General features: G+C 42.4%; 1 protein-coding gene across 7 annotated transcripts in view; it reads left to right on the forward strand.

The window, feature by feature from the left end:
• Positions 1-19,886, forward strand: part of BEND7 (BEN domain containing 7) — an 88,049-nt gene that overhangs the window by 42,273 nt on the left and 25,890 nt on the right. For 6 of the 7 annotated variants that reach the window (XM_025264373.3, XM_025264372.3, XM_045162712.1 and 3 more), the window contains one exon: positions 8,519-8,744. In XM_025264373.3, the coding sequence (XP_025120158.2) occupies positions 8,519-8,744 (226 nt within the window). The remainder of the gene's footprint in view (positions 1-8,518; positions 8,745-19,886) is intronic. The other variant, XM_025264377.3, reaches the window with a different exon arrangement.

Genomic DNA, 19,886 nt, shown 5'->3' on the forward strand with positions numbered 1-19,886 from the left:
ATCAAATACAATATACGAAATCACCTTATAGAACTTTGGTTCTAGGACTTGGCTTTAATTAGAACCCTCTCCTCAATTTAATGTGATTTTCCCTCCTTCCCCCTTAGCTTCTCAAGGGCAGGGATTAAATTAAAAAATAATAACAATAATAGTAGTTGTAGTCGTGTTTGTGTGCTATCCTTTGCCAAGTAATTTTTCAAATTTCATCCTTACTCTTTGAGGTATTATTATTATCCTCAATTTATAGATAAGGAAGGACTTGCCCGATGGTCCAGTGGCTAAGACCCCATGCTCCCAATGCCAGGAGCCTAGGTTCTATCCCTGGTCAGGGAACTAGATCCCACATGCCACAGCTAAGACCTGGCACAGCCACATAAATACATTTTTTTAAAAATTGATAGATGAAAAGACTGGCATAAAGGGTTAAGTAGCCTGCTCGAGCCCATGCAGTCAGTCTGGAGCTGGTTCTCAGACCAGGGCTGCGTGCACCCTGTCCACCAGTGCTCCACTCAGTGCCTGCGCTGGCCCAGCTCTGGTGTGTGACCACCGCTCACCGTTCATGAGATGATGGTACACAAAGGAGAAGAGAAAGGTTAGACCATGGCTCTGTATGCTGGCCGGTTGGTTGGTTTGGGTTATTTATTTATTTGGCCACACCCTACAGTTTGTAGGATCCTAATTCCCCAACCAGAGATTGAACCCGTGCCCCCTGCAGAGGAAGCACAGAGTCCTGACCACTGGGCTGCCAGGGAAGTCCCCGTGTGTGCTGTTTACTTGGAAGTTTCCAGGGGAGACCTTCCTGGTCAAGGGTATAGCTCTGAAATGTCCAGGATGTCTAGTCAGGATGCCCAGGCTAGAAGCCCTGCGTGTAACCCTGACAAAGGTACCCACCCTCACCTCCCTCAGTTTTCCCTGAGTAAAAGGGGAGTAATAATAGAGCTGACCTCACGGTGTGGGCCAGCTGGAAGAAGTAAATGACATTATCTATGTAAAGCACTTAGAATAGTACCTGGTACCTTTTTAAGCACTCAGTAAATACTGGTTCCTTTTTAAACCTTAGCAGTCCTAGCTAAGTACCTTTATAGGGATAAATATAACCTTGTTAAGTAAACTTACAGGTATATACACTTGAGCAAATACACACAAACTAATCATATTTTTAAAAAGAGAGTGGCCAGAAATGGTTCTCTCTGGGGGCAAGATTACTTGACCCATTTTAAGTTAGTGCATTAAATAAAACTGAAATCTGAACTGCACAGAAGCAAAAACAGAAACCCCAAACCAAATTTCAGATATAAATACAATATTCAGTTCTTTCTTTAGGAGTTCCCAACCCAGTACTCTATCAGGACTCAGAGAAGACAGGTGTAAATGTTTGACAGTTTTCCCTACCTAGTTGGATTTATTGATTTTTTTTTTTCAGGGTAGATACACATGGCTTAGGTTTACTTCCTTGTTGCTTCCTGTTTGGCTTATTGCTTGGCCTTGATGAAACACTAAGATCAGTTTTTTTATATATTTTAAATATTTTTTAAAATATTTTTTAAAAACATAGAAAATGTTTTTCTATTTTCTGTAGTTACTGTGAATATTTTCCAGTAATCCCAGATCACACAGAAGTTGTCAGAAGATAAAGCTACATATCCATCAACTTAAGATAATTTTGTTAATGTTTTTGTCATTCTTAAATAATTTAAAATGCATTGATGCTTTCAACATAAATAGCTACTGAATTCAGAATCTGTTTTCTTAATTTCTTTATAGCCCAATAAGTAAAGTAACCCACTGGGAGCTAGTAAAGCAGATCTATCAAGCAAGCAAATTTTTAATTTATTCATCGACACGTTGAAATTTAAGGCAGCGTATGCTTGAGAGTTAAAGTTCTAGTGCAGACTGCCTGGGTTCACAGCACTGCTTCACCACTTATTAGATGGATAATCTTAACAAGTTACCTAATCTCTCTAAACCTTAATTTTTGCATCTGCAAATTGGGGATCATGAAAGTGATTGCTTCATAAGATGATGAGAATTGAATTAGGAAACCCATGTAATGCGGGATGGACATGCTAATTATTACACCATTGTCGAGGGCTACTGAAATGAATGAAATAGTCCTCGCCCTTCAAGGACCATATGAGGAAAACACATAAGCAGTAATCACAGTGTAATAGGATGTGAGCGGAGCTGTCCTCTGCCCCGGGTGTTAAGGACAGGCTCTCCGAGGTGGCCATTTTCTCCAAAGAGCAGTTTCCATGGAGTTGTGATGGGAGAAATTAGACCACAGTGGTTGCAATCTTATGAAACATTTTGGCTCAAATAACATGAGCATCAATCAAGCCCAAGTCCTCAGAGTCATTAATTTGCCACCTGAGAAAGGAAGCTGAAATATCTCATTCTGCAGGTGCGTGGGGTCATTTTCAAACTGTACTGCCTTTCCCTTATTTTTTTTTTTAAAGTTAGTTAGCCACACCTTGCAGCTTGCAGGATCATAGTTTCCCGACCAGGGATTGAACTCTGGGTTGAATCCTGGGTCCTAGGCAGTGAAAGCACCGGCTGGGGCCTAACCACTGGACCGCCAGTGAGTGCCCCTCTCTGTTTTCTTTTCTCACTTTAAATTCTACCAACGTTTTGTTGAATAAAAATCGATCAAGGATTGGCTCTTTAATGACTTCCTGGTAATTATCACCCTATTCAACATTCAGTGTACACTAGTCTAAGAGATTATTGTATACTTTTTGATACAGCTGCTGCCTGAGCATTTTTTACTCATTACGGAACATCCTTTTTACACAGTGGGTCCACCCACTCTGCCCCATCAAAGCAGTGGTTCAGGGCTCTGCCATGTCCGCAGGTCACACTGTTTTGGGCTGTGACAGCTGAACCAATAATATAAGGTCTGCCTTTGAATCCAGTGGGTTCTTGAGTCTACCCAGCTCGCTGGCCATGATCTTGGCATGGCTTAATAAATAGTGACAGTAACACTTGCTAAATCTACCTGGAGCAGACCTGAGTTAGAGGGAACATTTTCAGTATTTCTCAAAGAGAGGCAGATCACATTTGTGAGCAAAACAAAATCAGTTATGAAAGGGTTTTGTGGGTGTTTTTTTTTTTTAATTTCATAAACTACAGCTTATTTTCCTAGAAGTACATCTAGTGCACTGCTAAATAAACTCTCAAATGAGAATAAAGGATCATTGTATATAATAATGTTATGAACAGAGGGTTGAATTCACTGTTCTTATAAGTTTTGTTATACGTTTGCCATTCAAAAGCAGTTAGTCTTACTTGAAAGACTCCTTAACTTTTCAACCATAGTTTTCTAATAGATTTGAATCTAGAGCCAGTCTGAAACTTGACTAGGTAGCAAGTCGAGTTTACAAACTATTGTGTATAATTGAGATTGAAAATCTGGGACTCATGCCCAATATGAATATTCCTCTGCTTCTGTTTACTTTAACCTGATGACTATATGTCACTTTTTATATGTCTTCCTATAATTTGCAGCCAACAATGCCTTACATAAAACAGCCAATATCAGAAATATTGCCTGTGTGATTAATTTGTATGATCTCAAAATTGTTTTATGTATTTTTCTTTAGATTATACAGGGGAGTCATATACTTAGAGAGACTTAGGGGAAAAATGTTTTTTGTTTTTTGGCCACACCTTGCGTCATGTGGGATCTTAGTTCCCCAACCAGGGATCGACCCCAGACCCCTGCAGTGGCCCCTGCAGAGTCCAGACTCGCAACCACTGGACCACCTGGAAAGTCCCTGGGGAAATCTGTTAATTTACCAGGTGTTATGGAATCCCTCAACCAAACTAGATCTTGACCCCACCTGCTGCTGCTGCTGCTAAGTCGCTTAAGTCGTGTCTAACTCTGTGCGACCCCATAGACGGCAGCCCATCAGGCTCCGCCATCCCTGGGATTCTCCAGGCAAGAACACTGGAGTGGGTTGCCATTTCCTCCTCCAATGCATGAAAGTGAAAGTGAAGTCGCTCAGTCGTGTCCGACTCTTAGTGACCCCACAGACTGCAGCCTGCCAGGCTCCTCTGACCCCACCTACTTCTAATCAAAGGGGGACCACAGTTGAAATGCAACTGTGAAGAGAAACAAGATAGTTAATGTCTACAGGCCTGGGTCCAGGAACATTTTTAAGCATCATCATGACTACATGCAGTTTTTGCCTCCCAAACTTCACTGGGTATAAGATACAATACCATTGGATAGGAAAATTCAACATTTGATACATTACTGTGCTAAGTGGCTGAGGTACTGAAAATAGGCAAGCCATCCATGAGAATCCAAATTTATAGTGGGCATTCAGACTCTTGACTCTAAAAAAGATGACTCCAAGAGCCATAAATCCTGTCCCATACTTTGAATGTCATCATTTAAAAATCATATTACTTCAGTAATCAATAGAATCTGTAAATCAGTGTATTAGCTGTCTGTCCTCGCTGGAGTATCAGACAGTAATTCTGTCAAAGGAAGTCTAGCTTTTAGAATGATATTCATTTGGAATAGTGGCGGTTTCTATCATAGGCATCATCAGTAAGCAGAGGGGTCTCCCTTAGACAAGACGGTAAACAAAAAGAAGAGATTCAAGCATACAATTACAGAGTTTTAACCTGTTTTTAAATGTAAGTACAAAGCTGTGGATCACTACCAGGGCCACTGTGATTATATTTATAAAATGGAGGCGATAAAAAGGTTTCATTGTAAAACATTGAGATTAATCAACCATCAAATTCTTCATGCCTTAGGAAGTAAGGCTCCCCAATCCTTTTTTTTTTTTAAGGAATTGGTTTGTAGTTTTGTGACACCTTAGTGCTCACTGACAACCAGCTAAGAAGTCTGCTTGAAAGAAAAGACTTGAGGAGCAGGGAGGGCCAGAGACCAGTCACCTTGGCCTCTGCTGCTGCCCCTGGCTGTTGCCTCCACTAATAAAACTGACTCCTTTGTAAAGGAGGCATAACTGGGCGAGTTCGTGTTCCTTGATCTGGAGGGAAGTCTTCAAAATAACAACAGTTGTCTGGCAGTAGAAAGTAGAGCACAAAGTATTGACGGCTCATGCATCGGGATAGCATCTCAGAAATCAGAACACTGCTCTGATCCCATAGGGAGTCTCAGCTCCACAGAAACCTCCAGATGCTTAGTTTTAGGAGTCGGAGCAGATGCCCCAAACAGCAACTGCATCTCTCCGAAATCCTAAAACCTCCAAGGTCCTAATAAAATGCTATCCTGCCCCCTCTACCCAAATCCCTTCTCCCCTCACCAGCCAACTCTGCCTAGTGGTCCTTACCCTTCTTGCAGCATTGGTCATTCTCCACTCTGTATGATCGGGGTTTATGTACATGTTTCATCTGGTGAGCCTGACCTTAAACTCCTTCCACACGGAGGATGCCAAGTAAATATTGATTGAGTCAGGGCCGTGTTCTCTCGGTAGCTTGCTCCCCCCAGTCAGCACGGGCCCTGCTAGGAGAAAGCTGGCGGGCTGGACTGGGGCACAGCTGACTTCCACAGCCACTTCCTTTATGTGGGGATAAAAGACCTCGAAATCAATACTAGTCATTTTGAATGAATTCTTCCATAGTGTTTTGTTCATTCTGAGAAAAATCTATCAGGCGCTGCTAGCCAGGCGTTTGGCACTCTGAATGCCAAAGACAGTACACATTCTGATGAGAAACACAAACTCCCAACTAAACAAATGCATCATGAAAATTGCCAGAAATGTAGTTCATAGAAAACACTGCACCTGTGAAGAAAGGAGTGGCCAGTCCTGCCTGGTGGGCTAGTCTAGGTCAGTCTCTCAAACCAGGTTCAAGTCCTACACGATGAATCCAAGGGGAGGTACTAGGAGTCTCAGAGGTCGGGTGGCTGCTCTAAACCCCTGCTTGGTGGTTATCGGTCCAGCAGACATACATGAATGAGAGACCATGGTTCATCTTTCCCTTTTCTCTCTTGCAAATTTAAGAGCTTCTGTACCACCCTCCTAAACCCCCGGATCTTCAAATAGCTGTGAGTTGCTATTTCTATAAAGTAGACAGGGACTCTTTTTAAATGGTTTTCAAATGGTATAGGAGCATTCAGCAAAAATCTGGTCAGTTCATTTAGCATAAAAGGTCTAAATTAGGCAACCATAGGATGTGCAAAATAAAATTGTGACTATGGATACAACTTTATCTTAGATTTTGATGTAGAATTCCTTTAATCCTAACATTTCTACATTGAGTCATTCAACAGATGTGCCTTGAGTTGCCCAAGTGTACAGCTTCTGTCCCAGGAGTTGGGGGCCCAGACCCTGGCTCCCGTCAGCTTCCTCTGCAGACCATCACCAGCATCGAGGGGCAAAAAGTCAGGGACCCACCCGGCAACACTGTTTTTAGAGTGATATTCACTGTGCATTCAGAGACCAAAAGCCAAATGGGAGAGCAAAGCAGAGAAGTGAGATGATTTTCTGGAAAATCCAGTTTAGAATTCCACTTGGGAGGAGGAGCAGGGCCCTAGATGGTCCCCACACAGTCTGAGTCATTTAAGCCTTTCCCCAAGCCTAGGTGACACGAGTGGTAAAGAATCCGCCTGCCAATGCAGGAGATGCAGGAGACTGGAGTTTGATCCCTGGGTCAGGAAGATCCTCTCCAGGGACGACCCAGAGGGATGGAATGGGGAGGGAGGAGGGAGGAGGGTTCAGGATGGGGAACACATGTATACCTGTGGCGGATTCATTTTGATATTTGGCAAAACTAATACAATTATGTAAAGTTTAAAAATAAAATAAAATTTAAAAAAAAAAAAAAAAAAAAAAGGAAACGGCAACCCACTCTAGTATTCTTGCTTAGAAAATTCCATGGATAGGTGCAGTCCGTGGAGTCGCAAAAGGCTGGACATGACTCAGTGACTGACCATGAGCCCTGAACCCTTTGCTCTGACCACAGGGCATAGTAAGTGCACAGAGCTATGCATTTTGAGAAGCAATAGGACAAACAATAATTTCTCTTCTCCAGGAGAAAAACAAGACCCAAATCCTCACATGTCTCATATGATTTAGAAAATCTAAAGTGGCATCAGGTTAGCCAAGTTTGCGATAAGATATCTAAGAATTAGCTTTTATGATATATCTTAAGTGAGATTTCCTGCTGACTTTTTTCAAAGGAAAATTTACCAACTGCATTTCTTCACCCTAAAGTTACTATTTTAAAGTCATCATGTTCTAATCAGTAGTAAATGACTTAGTAGTTTATGTAATGACTAATGAACTTTTATCCATTTAACAAGAATTTATTTAGTGCCTACTGTGTTCCAGGCCCTGGAGACATAAAGCCTGAGTTCTAGACATCAGGAAGGGCCACAATCTAATCAATAATTATAATATAGTATAATAAATAAAATCAGATAAATATGAACATCCTTGATAGTCCAGTGGCTAAAACTCCACACTCCCAATGCAGGGGGCCCAGGTTCGATCCCTGGTGAGGGAACTAGATCCCACATGCCGCAACTAAAAAAATGATTGTGAATACTGCAATGAAGATTGAAGATCCTGAGTGCCACAGCTAAGACCTGGCGCAGCCAAATGAATGAATGAATAAATAAATAAATTTTTTTCCCCCAAACCTCTTTGGGAAGAAGGAGCTAAGAAAAGCTGTGAAAAGGAAATGGTATGAGTGGGTTGAATGATGAAAGGATAGGTTGTAAACATCCATGACATATACAGAGAATGTATTATCAGTGTCTGAGCTTATATGGTAGAGTTCAGGTTGAAAGGCCCCTTATCAGTCCTCTGACCCAGTTTCCCCCAGCCAGGAAATCCCCAGCAGGGAAGCACTGGTCTCCCAATGGTGCTCTGGAATAGAGCTTCAGATTTCCTTCCCCAAAGCAGGGGTCAGGGCACCTGCTCAGGATTTTTGTTTATTTTATACATTAGTTGACATAAGTTTTCCTTGGGGGGAAAAAATAACAGTTGCACAGCTAAAAACCACTGGCCTAGTACAAAGAGCATGAGACCTTTGGGGTAGCCCCATGTCCATAGGCAAATGAGATCAAATTATTTAATGCAGGAGAAAGTGATCTGTAAACTGTAATGCAATTGAATACCTCTAAATTATTTTTTCAAGTTATTTTTGTGATGATCTCTTTAGGCCTGAGTTCCTTCCTTTACAAAATGAAGACGTTTCACCCAGAAGTCTCAAGTCCCCTGGGTAGCTCTAGACTTAAATGCTTTGGAAATTATCCAGCTTTCCCTTAACTCTTTCTGAGGACGAGAATGCTTTTTCGGTATACTCCTTTGCACTGTTTTTGACGAGACTTAATACTGGAATTAGAGCATTTTGTTGGTGAATTACAACTAGTCACTGGGTTTGTAAATCGCAAACACTGGCACACAAAGCTGAGGCTGTGTGGTTTTCACGATATATGGCCATTGCAAGAGCTGGTGATGTTTTTTTGTTGCACATATGCCCAACGTTGGTAACTTCAAATCTTGCTTTTAATGACATATTTATGTTCTTTTGGTAGCCAGAAGTGCAACTTGCTGAAGGCTTCGATGTGTTTATGCCTAAATCTCAGCTGGACTCTATATTGTCAAACTACACTCGCTCAGGAAGCCTTCTGTTTAGAAAACTGGTGTGTGCATTTTTTGATGACAAGACTTTGGCTAACTCCTTACCCAATGGGAAGAGGAAAAGAGGACTCAATGACAACCGGAAAGGACTAGACCAAAATATTGTGGGTGCAATAAAAGGTTGGTCTGCCTCATTTCATTTTAACGGGGTCTTTGTTAAGCTTTGCCTTCATTCCATAAAGATGCAGCTGAAACTGTAGTCAGTGAACTTAGAGGTGAACTTAACTTACCGTTGGACATCTGCCCACCGGCATGGCTTTTGGGTATGAGCTCCTTAACCCTCCGCCCCAGATACCACTAGAACTTGCTGTTTCAAGGTGATATTTAAAAGCCAGTCTGATCTGCTGCAGAACCAAAACAAAGTCATTCCTTAATTAACTTTGAAAATGAAAGTACGTTTTCCTCTTAGTCATTTCACACTAAGAACTTCCTCAACATAGGATTTCTGCTTAGATTTTTAGTTGTCAGAAGGAATACAGCTGTGATGCTCTTTTGAAAGAAGGTAAAACAGTTCACTCCAAAGTTGAGAAGTTGCTTTACCAGGTCACTGCTTCTAAAGACACCCTAAGTGGAAGTGAACCCACTGTGAAGCCAGACCCTACTCTGCTCCCTGGGGTTTTGTGACATGAGTCGTGCCAGTTACATGTAGACAAGACCCCGTGTCTCCCCATTCACATTTGTGAAGCTGTGTCTGAATCTCACTGCATTAGGATAGCCAGGTGCATGCATACGTGGATCTTCATTTAATTCCAGTTCCACATCCTGGATCTATTTTTTAATTTAATTTTTCCTATTCCTTAATTTTAACATGTCTTTATTTAGGATTCTGATAAATGTAATTTTAGGTAATAGAAGTATTTCAGTGTGACTTTCAGGAAGAATGTCAATGAATTGGCAAATATAAAACACAGCCACCATGAACATGAAATTTGGGGTCAAGCCTTAGTCCCTCTATCATCACTGACTGGAATGTTCCTTCCTGGCTGTGGACTGAGACTGGCACCCAGAAAGCACCCCCAGCCCTCTACCTCTTGGTCCCCGCAAAATGAGTCAATGAACGTAATAGCACTTAGAGTATACTTGGAAACCCACGACTGACTTTTGAAAATAATACAATTTTTAAATGGAGCTAGCAAGTACCAGGCAGCCTTTGTTCATGGCCAGAAGCACATGAGCCTTCATTAGCAGAAAATTTCTTTTTCTCCAACAGAGTTTTTTCACTTAAAGTGACAGTTGAGTTGTAGTAAATAAGCTACAGAGATTATCACAATCGGTGCCACTTCTGAAAAGAATGATTCAGCCTGAAGTGACACTGAAAACAAGATTACAGAATTTGAAAAATAGTCAGTGATGTAACTAGGACTTGCTGAAGTGAAGAAGGGTCCCGTTTGGATTTAATATGGCTGGGGCTTGTGGAAACATGAAGGTCAAGGCTGATGATGCTTTTCATGCTGAAGCTCTTAAACATGCTGCAATGTAGCCAAGAATTGTTTTAATTTTCTTTTTTTTTTCCAGGGCAGTATATTAATAGTATGAAAGTGTTTGGAAATTAGGGAATCATAAAAGACCACGTTTCATTTTAATGACAGTAGAAGAGTTACCCTAATCATAGATAATAATGAAATATATCATTACATATATCAAACCGATACGGGTTTTATTCTACCATTTTCCATTTAGAACGGACATGATACCATAGCCTGAGAAAGTATATTACAAACAGAAGTAGAAAACACACCATAATCTTCTTCACATCTCTCCTCTTTAGCTAGAAATAAAAATGGCAATGAGCCCTCTTCAGACCTAGTTCATTGTAGAGCAGATTATCAAACAAAAGAACTTTAATTTTCCATACTCTTTTTTTGTTGAATTAAACCTGGCATTAAAAATTCTTTTAGGACAACAAGCAAACAGTAACTTTAAGACAGACGGAAATCCACCCATAAGGCACCAACAGCCTAAGTCAACAGATACCATATATTCACTTGTTTGCTTCCAGTGTTGATTCATAGAAACATTTTTATTTTGATTTCTTTTCCTTCTTACAAAAATAACACATGCTTGTTAAAAAAAGAAATCCAAACCATGAAAAAACACAGAAAGCTGAAAGGCTTCCATCATCCCGCTCTTCAGAGGGTCTGTGTGCATTCCTATAATCTTCGTTCAAACTATGAATGAGGTGTCGGCTTTGTCTCTCTAACGAGAACATTCTGTTCATACTGATCAGCCAGCATTTTTACATGATTTTTCTGACAATTTCTTACAAGCACCTTGAGGACGAGCTTTGTCATCCTGTTTTTTTATTACCTGTTGCACCTCACTGAGAGCTCTACACCCAGTCGGGTTTCCATAAATACATGCAGGGTGAATGGACATAAGTTTTTGTTTCTCCTGCTGCTGCTGCTGCTGCTGCTGCTAAGTCGCTTCAGTCGTGTCCGGCTCTGTGCGACCCCATAGATGGCAGCCCACTAGGCTCCTCTGTCCCTGGGATTCTTTGCCTTAATTTATTGACATAGTGGGCCTAGTACTAAACATCCATCCTCAGGGCTTCTCACACCTAATTTGGAACAGCTCACATCAGATGTTGCTGTAAATTGTTACTTGTTAATAAAGTGCCAATGAAACCAAAAATATGGAAACAAAAATTGAATGTAAATTTGAATGCACCTCTCTTAATGCCCTAATTTTCTTCTTTTCATATCATACCTTGACTCACTAAAAATTTATTGATGTACATACTACAATATAAAGTGATTTTTGGAAGGAGTCATTAACTACAGTTCTTTTTTTGTTTTGTCTTGTTTTGGTTATCACTGCACTGTGTGACTTGCAGCACCTTAGTTCCCTGACCAGGGATTAAACCCTGATCCCCGGCTCTGTAAGCACAGTCCTAACCACTGGACCACCAGGGGATTCCCAAAGTTCTTTAAAAAAGAGAGAGAGAGAGAGAGAAAATAACAAAATAACATGCATACATGAAAGAGACCCAAGAAATCTAAGCAACTCTTAATTTAAGGTCTTACAGAATAATTATACCCAGTTTTTCTTGCTGTTTATTACAGCTAAAAAGAAATTTATTTCCCCAACCAAGTCTTTTGAATCTCAGTAATCTGGCAAAGTAATACAATGGTTTCTTTCTTCATAATTATGGCAAGACTACTCATGTACCCCCTGCTGTCTACCACATACTTTGAAAAGATTTTGCAAATATTAAGTGTTCTGTCTTTCTTCCTCTGTCCTTTATGGGACAGTGCACCAATACTATATTAATTTGCAAAGTTTTACAACTTAGGGATATACAAAGACCAGTCAATTTTATAAAACCTTCAAAGTAAAAACAATAGTGGGGCTGGATTTTGTTTCGAAGTGATGAGGTTGGTTAAGAATGGGAACAAAGATGAAGGAAAACCTGTAAAATGCTTATAGATAGGAACAGAAATGTGCTGAAAAACCAAGAGTTTATTGTAGGATTGTTAACATAGCTCTTTGTAGTGATAATTAATATTCCCCATAGTATAGTATCTGGAAAATAAAATATAAACCTCTTTATAGAGATCATGCTTTCAACGTAGTCTCATCTGTCTTATGGTAGCTAACACTTATTGGTAATTCATTGAAAATTCATTTATAGGTTATGACCTAAGGTGTTGATGATGGAAGGATCCTTAATTAGAAACATCCACCTGAGCACTTTGCATTTAACTCTGGGAAGAAGCAACTTAGGATCTTATTAAGTGGAGTCTTGGGTTTTGGTGCTGAGGAGAGTTTAGTATCCTAGATTTAATTTGGAAATGATCTTACAGCCAGGATGCAGCATTGAGGTCAGGACCTAGGCAGGCCTTCCTCCCTTCATGCTTTACCTGCCAGAGACCACCTAGTTCTTGATGTCTTATGCCAGGAGACCATGCAGGGTGACTTAGTGAGAGTTTTGTTAGATATTGACATAATCATTCATGTCTGAAGGCTCTTCAGAAAGTATAGTTGCAGTAAAGCTGTTTTTAGAGCCTAGGTTATGGTTTTTAATTCAGCTTCATAGTAATTAGTTGAGAGAGTTTTATTATTGAGTTGGCCCAAAAGTTCGTTAGGGTTTTTCATGGTCTTAAGTAAAAATCTGAACGAACTTTTGGGCCAACCTGGTACTATCCAACAAACAAGATTCTTGAATCCTCTTGCATTCAAAGCAAATTATGTCTGCTTGTCAATTGCAGGAACCACTGTACTGCCCTTCGCTCACTCCATGCAATACACGATGCAGCACAAACTTCGATGCTACTCTTGGGGGCATCTAGGCTGCTGACCTGCTGGGATGGTCCACAGGGATCGTCTCATCCCCAGGAGGGCGCTCTCCTTGGGTGGTGGTGTTTCTGACACTTCATGAGACCCACCCTTTCATAGGCTCTGCTGAACAGACCACCAAAACCGCTCCTTTTATTCCAGATGGGTCAAGAGACATCCAGGGTCTCTTTGTCATTTTATTTTTTGAACTTTTTGGCTGTGCCTCTTGGCAAGTGGAATCTTGGTTCCCCGACCAGGGATCAAACCTGCACCCTCTGCAGTGGAAGCGCAGAGTCTTAACCGCCGGACTGCCGGGGAAGTCCCTGCCATTTTAGAACTCCTTTATTCTCCACTTTTTTATCAACACTTATTTCCTTGGATTTATTCCCCAAAAGTGTATAGCTGTTTTCTATCTGGTCTCTAATAGACTTTAATGTGTTTGGGGGTGGAATCTACATCTGACTTCTTAGTCATTTCTTTCTTTTTTTAAGAAAATAATTTTATTTATTTATTTATTTTCGGCTGTACTGGGTCTTTGTTACTGCAAGGACTTTCTCAAGTTGCTGCTAGCGAGGGATACTCTTCATTGCAGTGCACGGGCTTCTCATTGTAATGGTGTCTCTTGTTGCAGAGCATTGGCTCTAGAGCACATGGGCTCGGTAGTTGCAGCTCTTGGGCTGTAGAGCACAGGCTCAGTTGTGGTACATGGGCTTAGTTGCTCCACAGGATGTGGGATCTTCCTGGAACAGGGATCAAACCTGTGTCTCCTGCATTGGCAGGCAGATTCCTCACCACTGAGCCACCAGGGAAGCCGTTACTTATTTCTTGATAGTAACTTCTTTGAGCTCTGAGAGCTCTCTTTAAGAACAAGGCTGAAACATCAGCTTGCATTCGGATACCCCTGTGATGCTGATGATTTTCGTTCCATTTATGGGAAAGGAAGCTGAGACTGTGAGAAGTTAAGTAAACTTAAAGGAAACAGCTGCTGCTGCTAAGTCGCTTCAGTCATGTCCGACTCTGTGCAACCCCATAGATGGCAGCGCACTAGGCTCCTCTGTTCCTGGGATTCTCCAGGCAAGAGTACTGGAGTGGGTTGCCATTGCCTTCTCCAAGGAAACAGCTAGTAAGTGGGAAAACCAAGATTGAACCCCAGGCCTCTCTCCAAGCCATTACTTCGTTTCTTCTATGAGGACTATTGAAAGAAAGGTATCGGTACTTTAAATTTTTATCTTAAATTTTAGCATTTTGGATTCTTTATAAATTCCACTGGGAAGGTGGCCATGCTAATGATTTGAAATGACTGGTGAGTTGTGTGGTATTCAGAATGAATTTCTAGATAAGCTTAGCTCTCCTTCTGTTTATTTCCTAGTTTCAAGGGCAGGTCTTCCTTTGAAGACAGTGAGAATCAATCCCATTGACAATAGGGAGGAAAATAGAAGCATGATCCTTTTCCTAGGGAAAGAGACACTTTCAGTACATAAAACCACAGAGAAAGAGCATGCAGGTCCCACTGCACGTGCGACTTCCAACACTGTATGTAAATTCAGTTCTAGGTGAAGCGTTTGCCCATTGGAGCCAATCGATGAATGCTTTCATTCAAGAATCCTTTTAGTTTCCATGTTACAATGTTGGAAGTCACAGTACAACTTTCATGCTCTTTCTCTGTGGTTCTTGTGGTTCTGTATACTGGAAGCGTTCATGTTAACGTTTGGCAGAAACCAACATAATTCTGTAAAGGATAAACATAATTTATCCTTGAATTAAAAAGTAAATTACTGTAAAAAAGAATCCTTTTAGAAGATGACTAACCATTGTGGACAGGGAAGCCTGGCATGCTGCAGTCCATGGGGTTGCAAAGAGTCGGACATAACTGAGTGACTGAACTGAACTGAACCATTTGTGAATTTATCTGTTCATCGGTTTATGCATCAGGTCAGCTTAAAACAGGACAGGCCTGAATACTATATGACGACAGACTCTAAGAGATTATTTAATGATGTCACATTCGTAACTTGTCTGTGACTACTACCTAGTTGTCGTTATTGGCACTCTCCCTCTTTTTATGGAGGCCCAGCAACACGTGGGTGATGTTGAACCTTGATCATTCTGCACCTGGAACCCTATATGTTCAACCCCTGCCATAGCTGGTCTCGTAATTCAAGGTGCATCAGAATTACCACAGGTATTGGTTCAAAATTCCAATTTCTGGGTCCCCTCCTGGAGATTGATTCAGTAGGTATAGGGTAGTCCAGGAATCTGGATTTTGAACAAGCAGCTGCCGATGACTGATGGCAGCTGTTTCCAGACAACCCCCTTGGCAGGGCTTCCCTGATGACTCAGACGGAAAAGCGTCTCTGCTTGCAATGTAGGAGACCTGGGTTCCATCCCTGGGTTGGGAAGATCCCCTGGAGAAGAAAATGGCAACCCATTCCAGTATTCTTGCCTGGAAAATCCAGTGGACGGAGGAGCCTGGCGGGCTACAGTCCATGGGGTCGCAGAGACTCAGGTTGTAATGACTGGTTCCAATGAGACACCATCTGTCTGGGCTGCCTGGCCCTCTTGCACATGTCCATCCCCCTCTGTTGCTAAGAGTGCGTCTTTTCTGAAGCCTGCCCTGCATCTCTCCAGGAGCAAAGGACAAGATAACCTATGTCCACAGCTCTCACCGTTAGACTGTCTGGGGCTTAACCTGATTTTTTCCTGTCGTCTGACACAAGGGTTCTGGTTTCAGACACACCCTCAGTGGCTCCCCAGGACTTGAGGGATGAACTGCCTCGTTTCCCAAAGTGGAAAAAGGGCATAGCCAGACTCAGCCGGAGACTAGTATGTGGATCAATAAACACATGTGTAGTATGCTGGGAGGCTCTACTGTCGCTACACAGAGAGTCGTCTCTGTTCTTGGCAAGCATTTGCCCAGACTCCTCCTCAATGGCATATCTGGAGCACTTTGCACCAACTTCCACACCAAACAGTGTCACACAGAAGACGTGGTCTTGGCCGCTTTTCTGATTCCAGTTAAGTCACAAGACCACCCAAACATTTGCAGTATTTGCATTGACCTCACAAACTTAGAAATCATCAGCAGGCAAGACATTTCTGTTAACAACACTCAGGCTTATTACCAGCCCATTGAGAGCTGAGAAAAGGTGCCCTGACCTTCAGGGTGTGCAGTCCCGCAGAGCGACAGAGCTGTAAACAGTGAGCTGAACCTAGCACCATCTCTAAGACAGGACAGAATGAACATCAGATCAGATCAGATCAGTCACTCAGTCGTGTCCGACTCTTTGCGACCCCATGAATCGCAGCACGCCAGGCCTCCCTGTCCATCACCAACTCCCAGAGTTCACTGAGACTCATGTCCATCGAGTCAGTGATGCCATCCAGCCATCTCATCCTCTGTCGTCCCCTTCTCCTCTTGCCCCCAGTCCCTCCCAGCATCAGAGTCTTTTCCAATGAGTCAACTTTTCGCATGAGGTGGCCAAAGTACATCAGGTGCCCATTACTGATGGAGTGATTGCAAATCCCGGTTAAGAGAAGGGCTCACGGAACAGGTGACGTTGGAACTCAACCTTGAAGGATGAGCAGTGTCCTAGATGCAAAGAGAATGGAAAAGGTTAACTTACAGAGTAAGATTAATAAATCTTCAACACAGTAAGACATTGGAGCCTTTCGCCTCCAGAACAGTTTAAAGTCTGTTCTAAGCGTAGGGCCTGAGTCCTCGCCAAGCTGTTTACCTTCGAGTGTTTAACTTCATGAATATAAATGCCAATTGCCATGGATGCAAACATAGTTTACCCTCAGGAGTTTTCAACCTGAGCTGTGCTTTTTTATTTTTTTAAAGTATTAAGTCTTTATTGAACTTGTTACCATGTTGCTTGTGTTTTTTATGTTTTGGTTTTTTTGGCCTGGAGGCATGTGGAATCTTGGCTCCCCAGCTAAGTGGGAGGGATCGAACCTGCACCCCTTGCATTGGGAGGCGGAGTCTTAATCACTGAACTGCCAGAGAAGTAAGTCCCTGGGGCTGTGCTTCTTAAAGCTGCTTCTTAAAGCTGCCTCAGCCCCATCCCAGACTTAATGAACCAGGAAATGTGGGATTGGGGCCATAGGGAGTAGCCAGATTGTCCCTCATTTGTCACTGATCATCTGTAAGCTCAGAAAAGGAACCTCCTCCCCTTCCTCAAAGTGACAAGTCCATCTACATAAGGAGCAAAGGGACACATGGAGATGTTTGTTGAGAAGGACGCTGTGGCTTTTGTTGATGTTGTCTTCACCCCATTTCATCACAGACGGGAGCCCGCCATGGATTAACTCACAGGGACTCACTTCTAAGTCCCGGGTGCTGAATTCTCACCCAGCCTGCCTTTCAACACCATAGCCAGGGCTGAAGAAAACAGCCTCCTGTCAAAAGAGATGGGTTTCTGTCGCACAGGCAGGGCCACCACAATATGACTGTGCACTTTGTGATGTTACAGGCACCCTTCCCGGGGTGGACATTGTCGATTTGTTTTATGACAGTTTTCTGGCAGATGCTAGTCATATGTCCCAAGGGAGAGGTACCTTTCTAATTTCTAGCCACGGCACAGTATGACGTGGACTAGCCACAGCCCTGGACAGAAGAAGCAGTATTTTCTGCTTAGCCTACCTCACCATTCTTTAAATCCCTGAATTGCGCGGCTAATCTGAAATGCTCGTCAGCATCTTCAGGTAATGCCTCGTCTCTGTTTTCCTTCCCATTGCCAGGAAGCAGAATTGGATAATAAGTCCCAAGCTAGTCAAATTACATCCCTCGTTGCTTTTCTCCTGGACCTATCGTTGGTGCTAGTGATCTGGCAATTATTTTAATTCATTTCCATGAACAGTTATTGACTGTCTCCTACAAGAGACTCAGCAGACTTCTGAGACTCGGGAATTGACATTCGCTTGGACAGCTGCCCCACAGATGTCTATGCAGTGATCGTGGGATATTTGCTGTCACTGTGGTACCAGGGACTGGTGGTCAGCTCACAAAAAACCTAGGATACATGTCCGTTTCCATTAAGAAAATGCCTCAAAATCCATGGGCCTTTATTTCAAATTGAACTGAAAGCTGTCATGGATTGTGGGTGCCTAGAAGACATCTCCATATAACAGCAAGCCTGGCTGCAGCTGTCTTAGAAAAGAGAGACGCTGCCTCTTGGAATTAGTCTGGTTTTCTCCCTATAGTCAAGTCTGTCTTACGCTGACTGTGTTTCCAGGATCTTCTTTCTTCCTTCTGGCACTTGGTTTGATTGTGATGCTTCTCCATCATCAGCTCCTGGTATTTCTCAGAATCATATCGTCCCCTTGTCAACCCTTTGCTTTTGATCACAGAGCCCATCCAGCAGCCCTTATGTTATGTACAGGAGTCCCCACACCTCTCCATCACCACCCATCCCACATGGAAGCAGCTTAGCCACCTACAACTAAGTAGGGGAAAATCTTAATTAGAAATATGAATGGAAACCAGGTGCAAGGGAGACAGGTGACAGCAGGAACCAAGACAGGCAGGCCATCCAACCTGACCACTAGAAGATGAGGGGACCTGTCCTGGCCTCTTTCTAGAGTCAGGGCTGGCTGGTCCTTCTTACCCAAGCGTGCAACACCTGAAAGGTGGCTTGGGCCTTCTTACACTAACATTCCCTGGCAGGAATGTTTTTTTTTTTTTTTTTTTTTTGGCTGTACCACTTGGCATGCAGGATCTTAGTTGCCCGACCAGGCATCAAACCCACAATCCCTGCAGTGGAAGCATAGAGTCTTAACCACTGGACCACCAGACACATCATTTTTGACAGCAGCATCAGCATTCTCCTGCTTCAGCTTCTCTGACACCATCCTAGTCCAGCTGTCTATCACTTTGACCCTGAAGTTCTGCAGAAACACTTTTTAAATATACTTCCTACCCCTTAGTTCTTCATCTAGGTTGTACTAACGGTATACTAACAGCCACTTGTAAGATAAGAGTCCATGGCATTTTTCCTACCCCTTCTTTGCCTGTTAAATCAAGTGCAATCTCTGGCCTTTCCCCAGATTCCCCAGAGCTTGACCACATTTCCCCCAGGCTCCTACGTGGTGAACCAGCCCAGCACTGACACGGTTCCTTAAGCATCACTTGCTTGTCTTGGACTTTGAGTCTCGCTGTGTTCCCCAGGCTACAATGCTCTTCTCTCTTTGTAGACAAATCCTGCCCATTCTTCTTGGTCTCATTACCTTGATGGTGAGACTCTCTCCTGGTGCCTGAGCCTCCATCGATTTTTCCTTTCTTTAAATTCTTATAGCACACGTTACCTTTATACAGCTTAGCAGTACATCCTAACCCTTAGCTTTGCTACTCATGGTTTAGGTGGAGGATGGCTCTATCATTTATTGTCCAAACTGGAACCCTTTGAGAGTGAAAATGGTGCTGTTAATCGCTTCACAGGGAAAACAGGCATTTTGAACTCTCCAGTGAAAATCAGGATCTTTGGTCATCCTACTTGTGCTTGGACATCTTATCTTTCCAAGACTATGGGCGCCTAGAGGGCAAATCTTACATGGGGGATATTTGCTTTGCATGTTCCTTGGCATGTGAAATGCAGTTAATGATCAATAAATGCAGGAAGGAAGGAAAGATAGATGGAATTAGGCAGTCAGTTCATCCTCACTGAAAAAGCTGGTGTCTTAAAAATCAAAACAACTCTACCCCACAGGACATGAAACCAGGGTAAGCACACAACTTCTCCATGACCAGTTGGAAGAGAGCCACTGAAATTAGAGAAGGCAGAATTATAAGTTTGAAGATAGAAGAAACAACAGTAACAGACAAATCAGGTGGTATAGAGCAGTTGAGGATGGTATAAATCTTATCAGTCAAAACCATCAAAGCGATCCTGAATGTAAAACCTAATTTGTATTCTGTGGCGCCTCTGAAAGCATGAATTATCATTATGTATCAAAGAGCAGCCACCACAGTATGCAATATAGGAAGTGTAG

This window comes from Bubalus bubalis, chromosome 14, assembly GCF_019923935.1.
Source record: "Bubalus bubalis isolate 160015118507 breed Murrah chromosome 14, NDDB_SH_1, whole genome shotgun sequence".
NCBI lineage: Eukaryota > Metazoa > Chordata > Mammalia > Artiodactyla > Bovidae > Bubalus > Bubalus bubalis.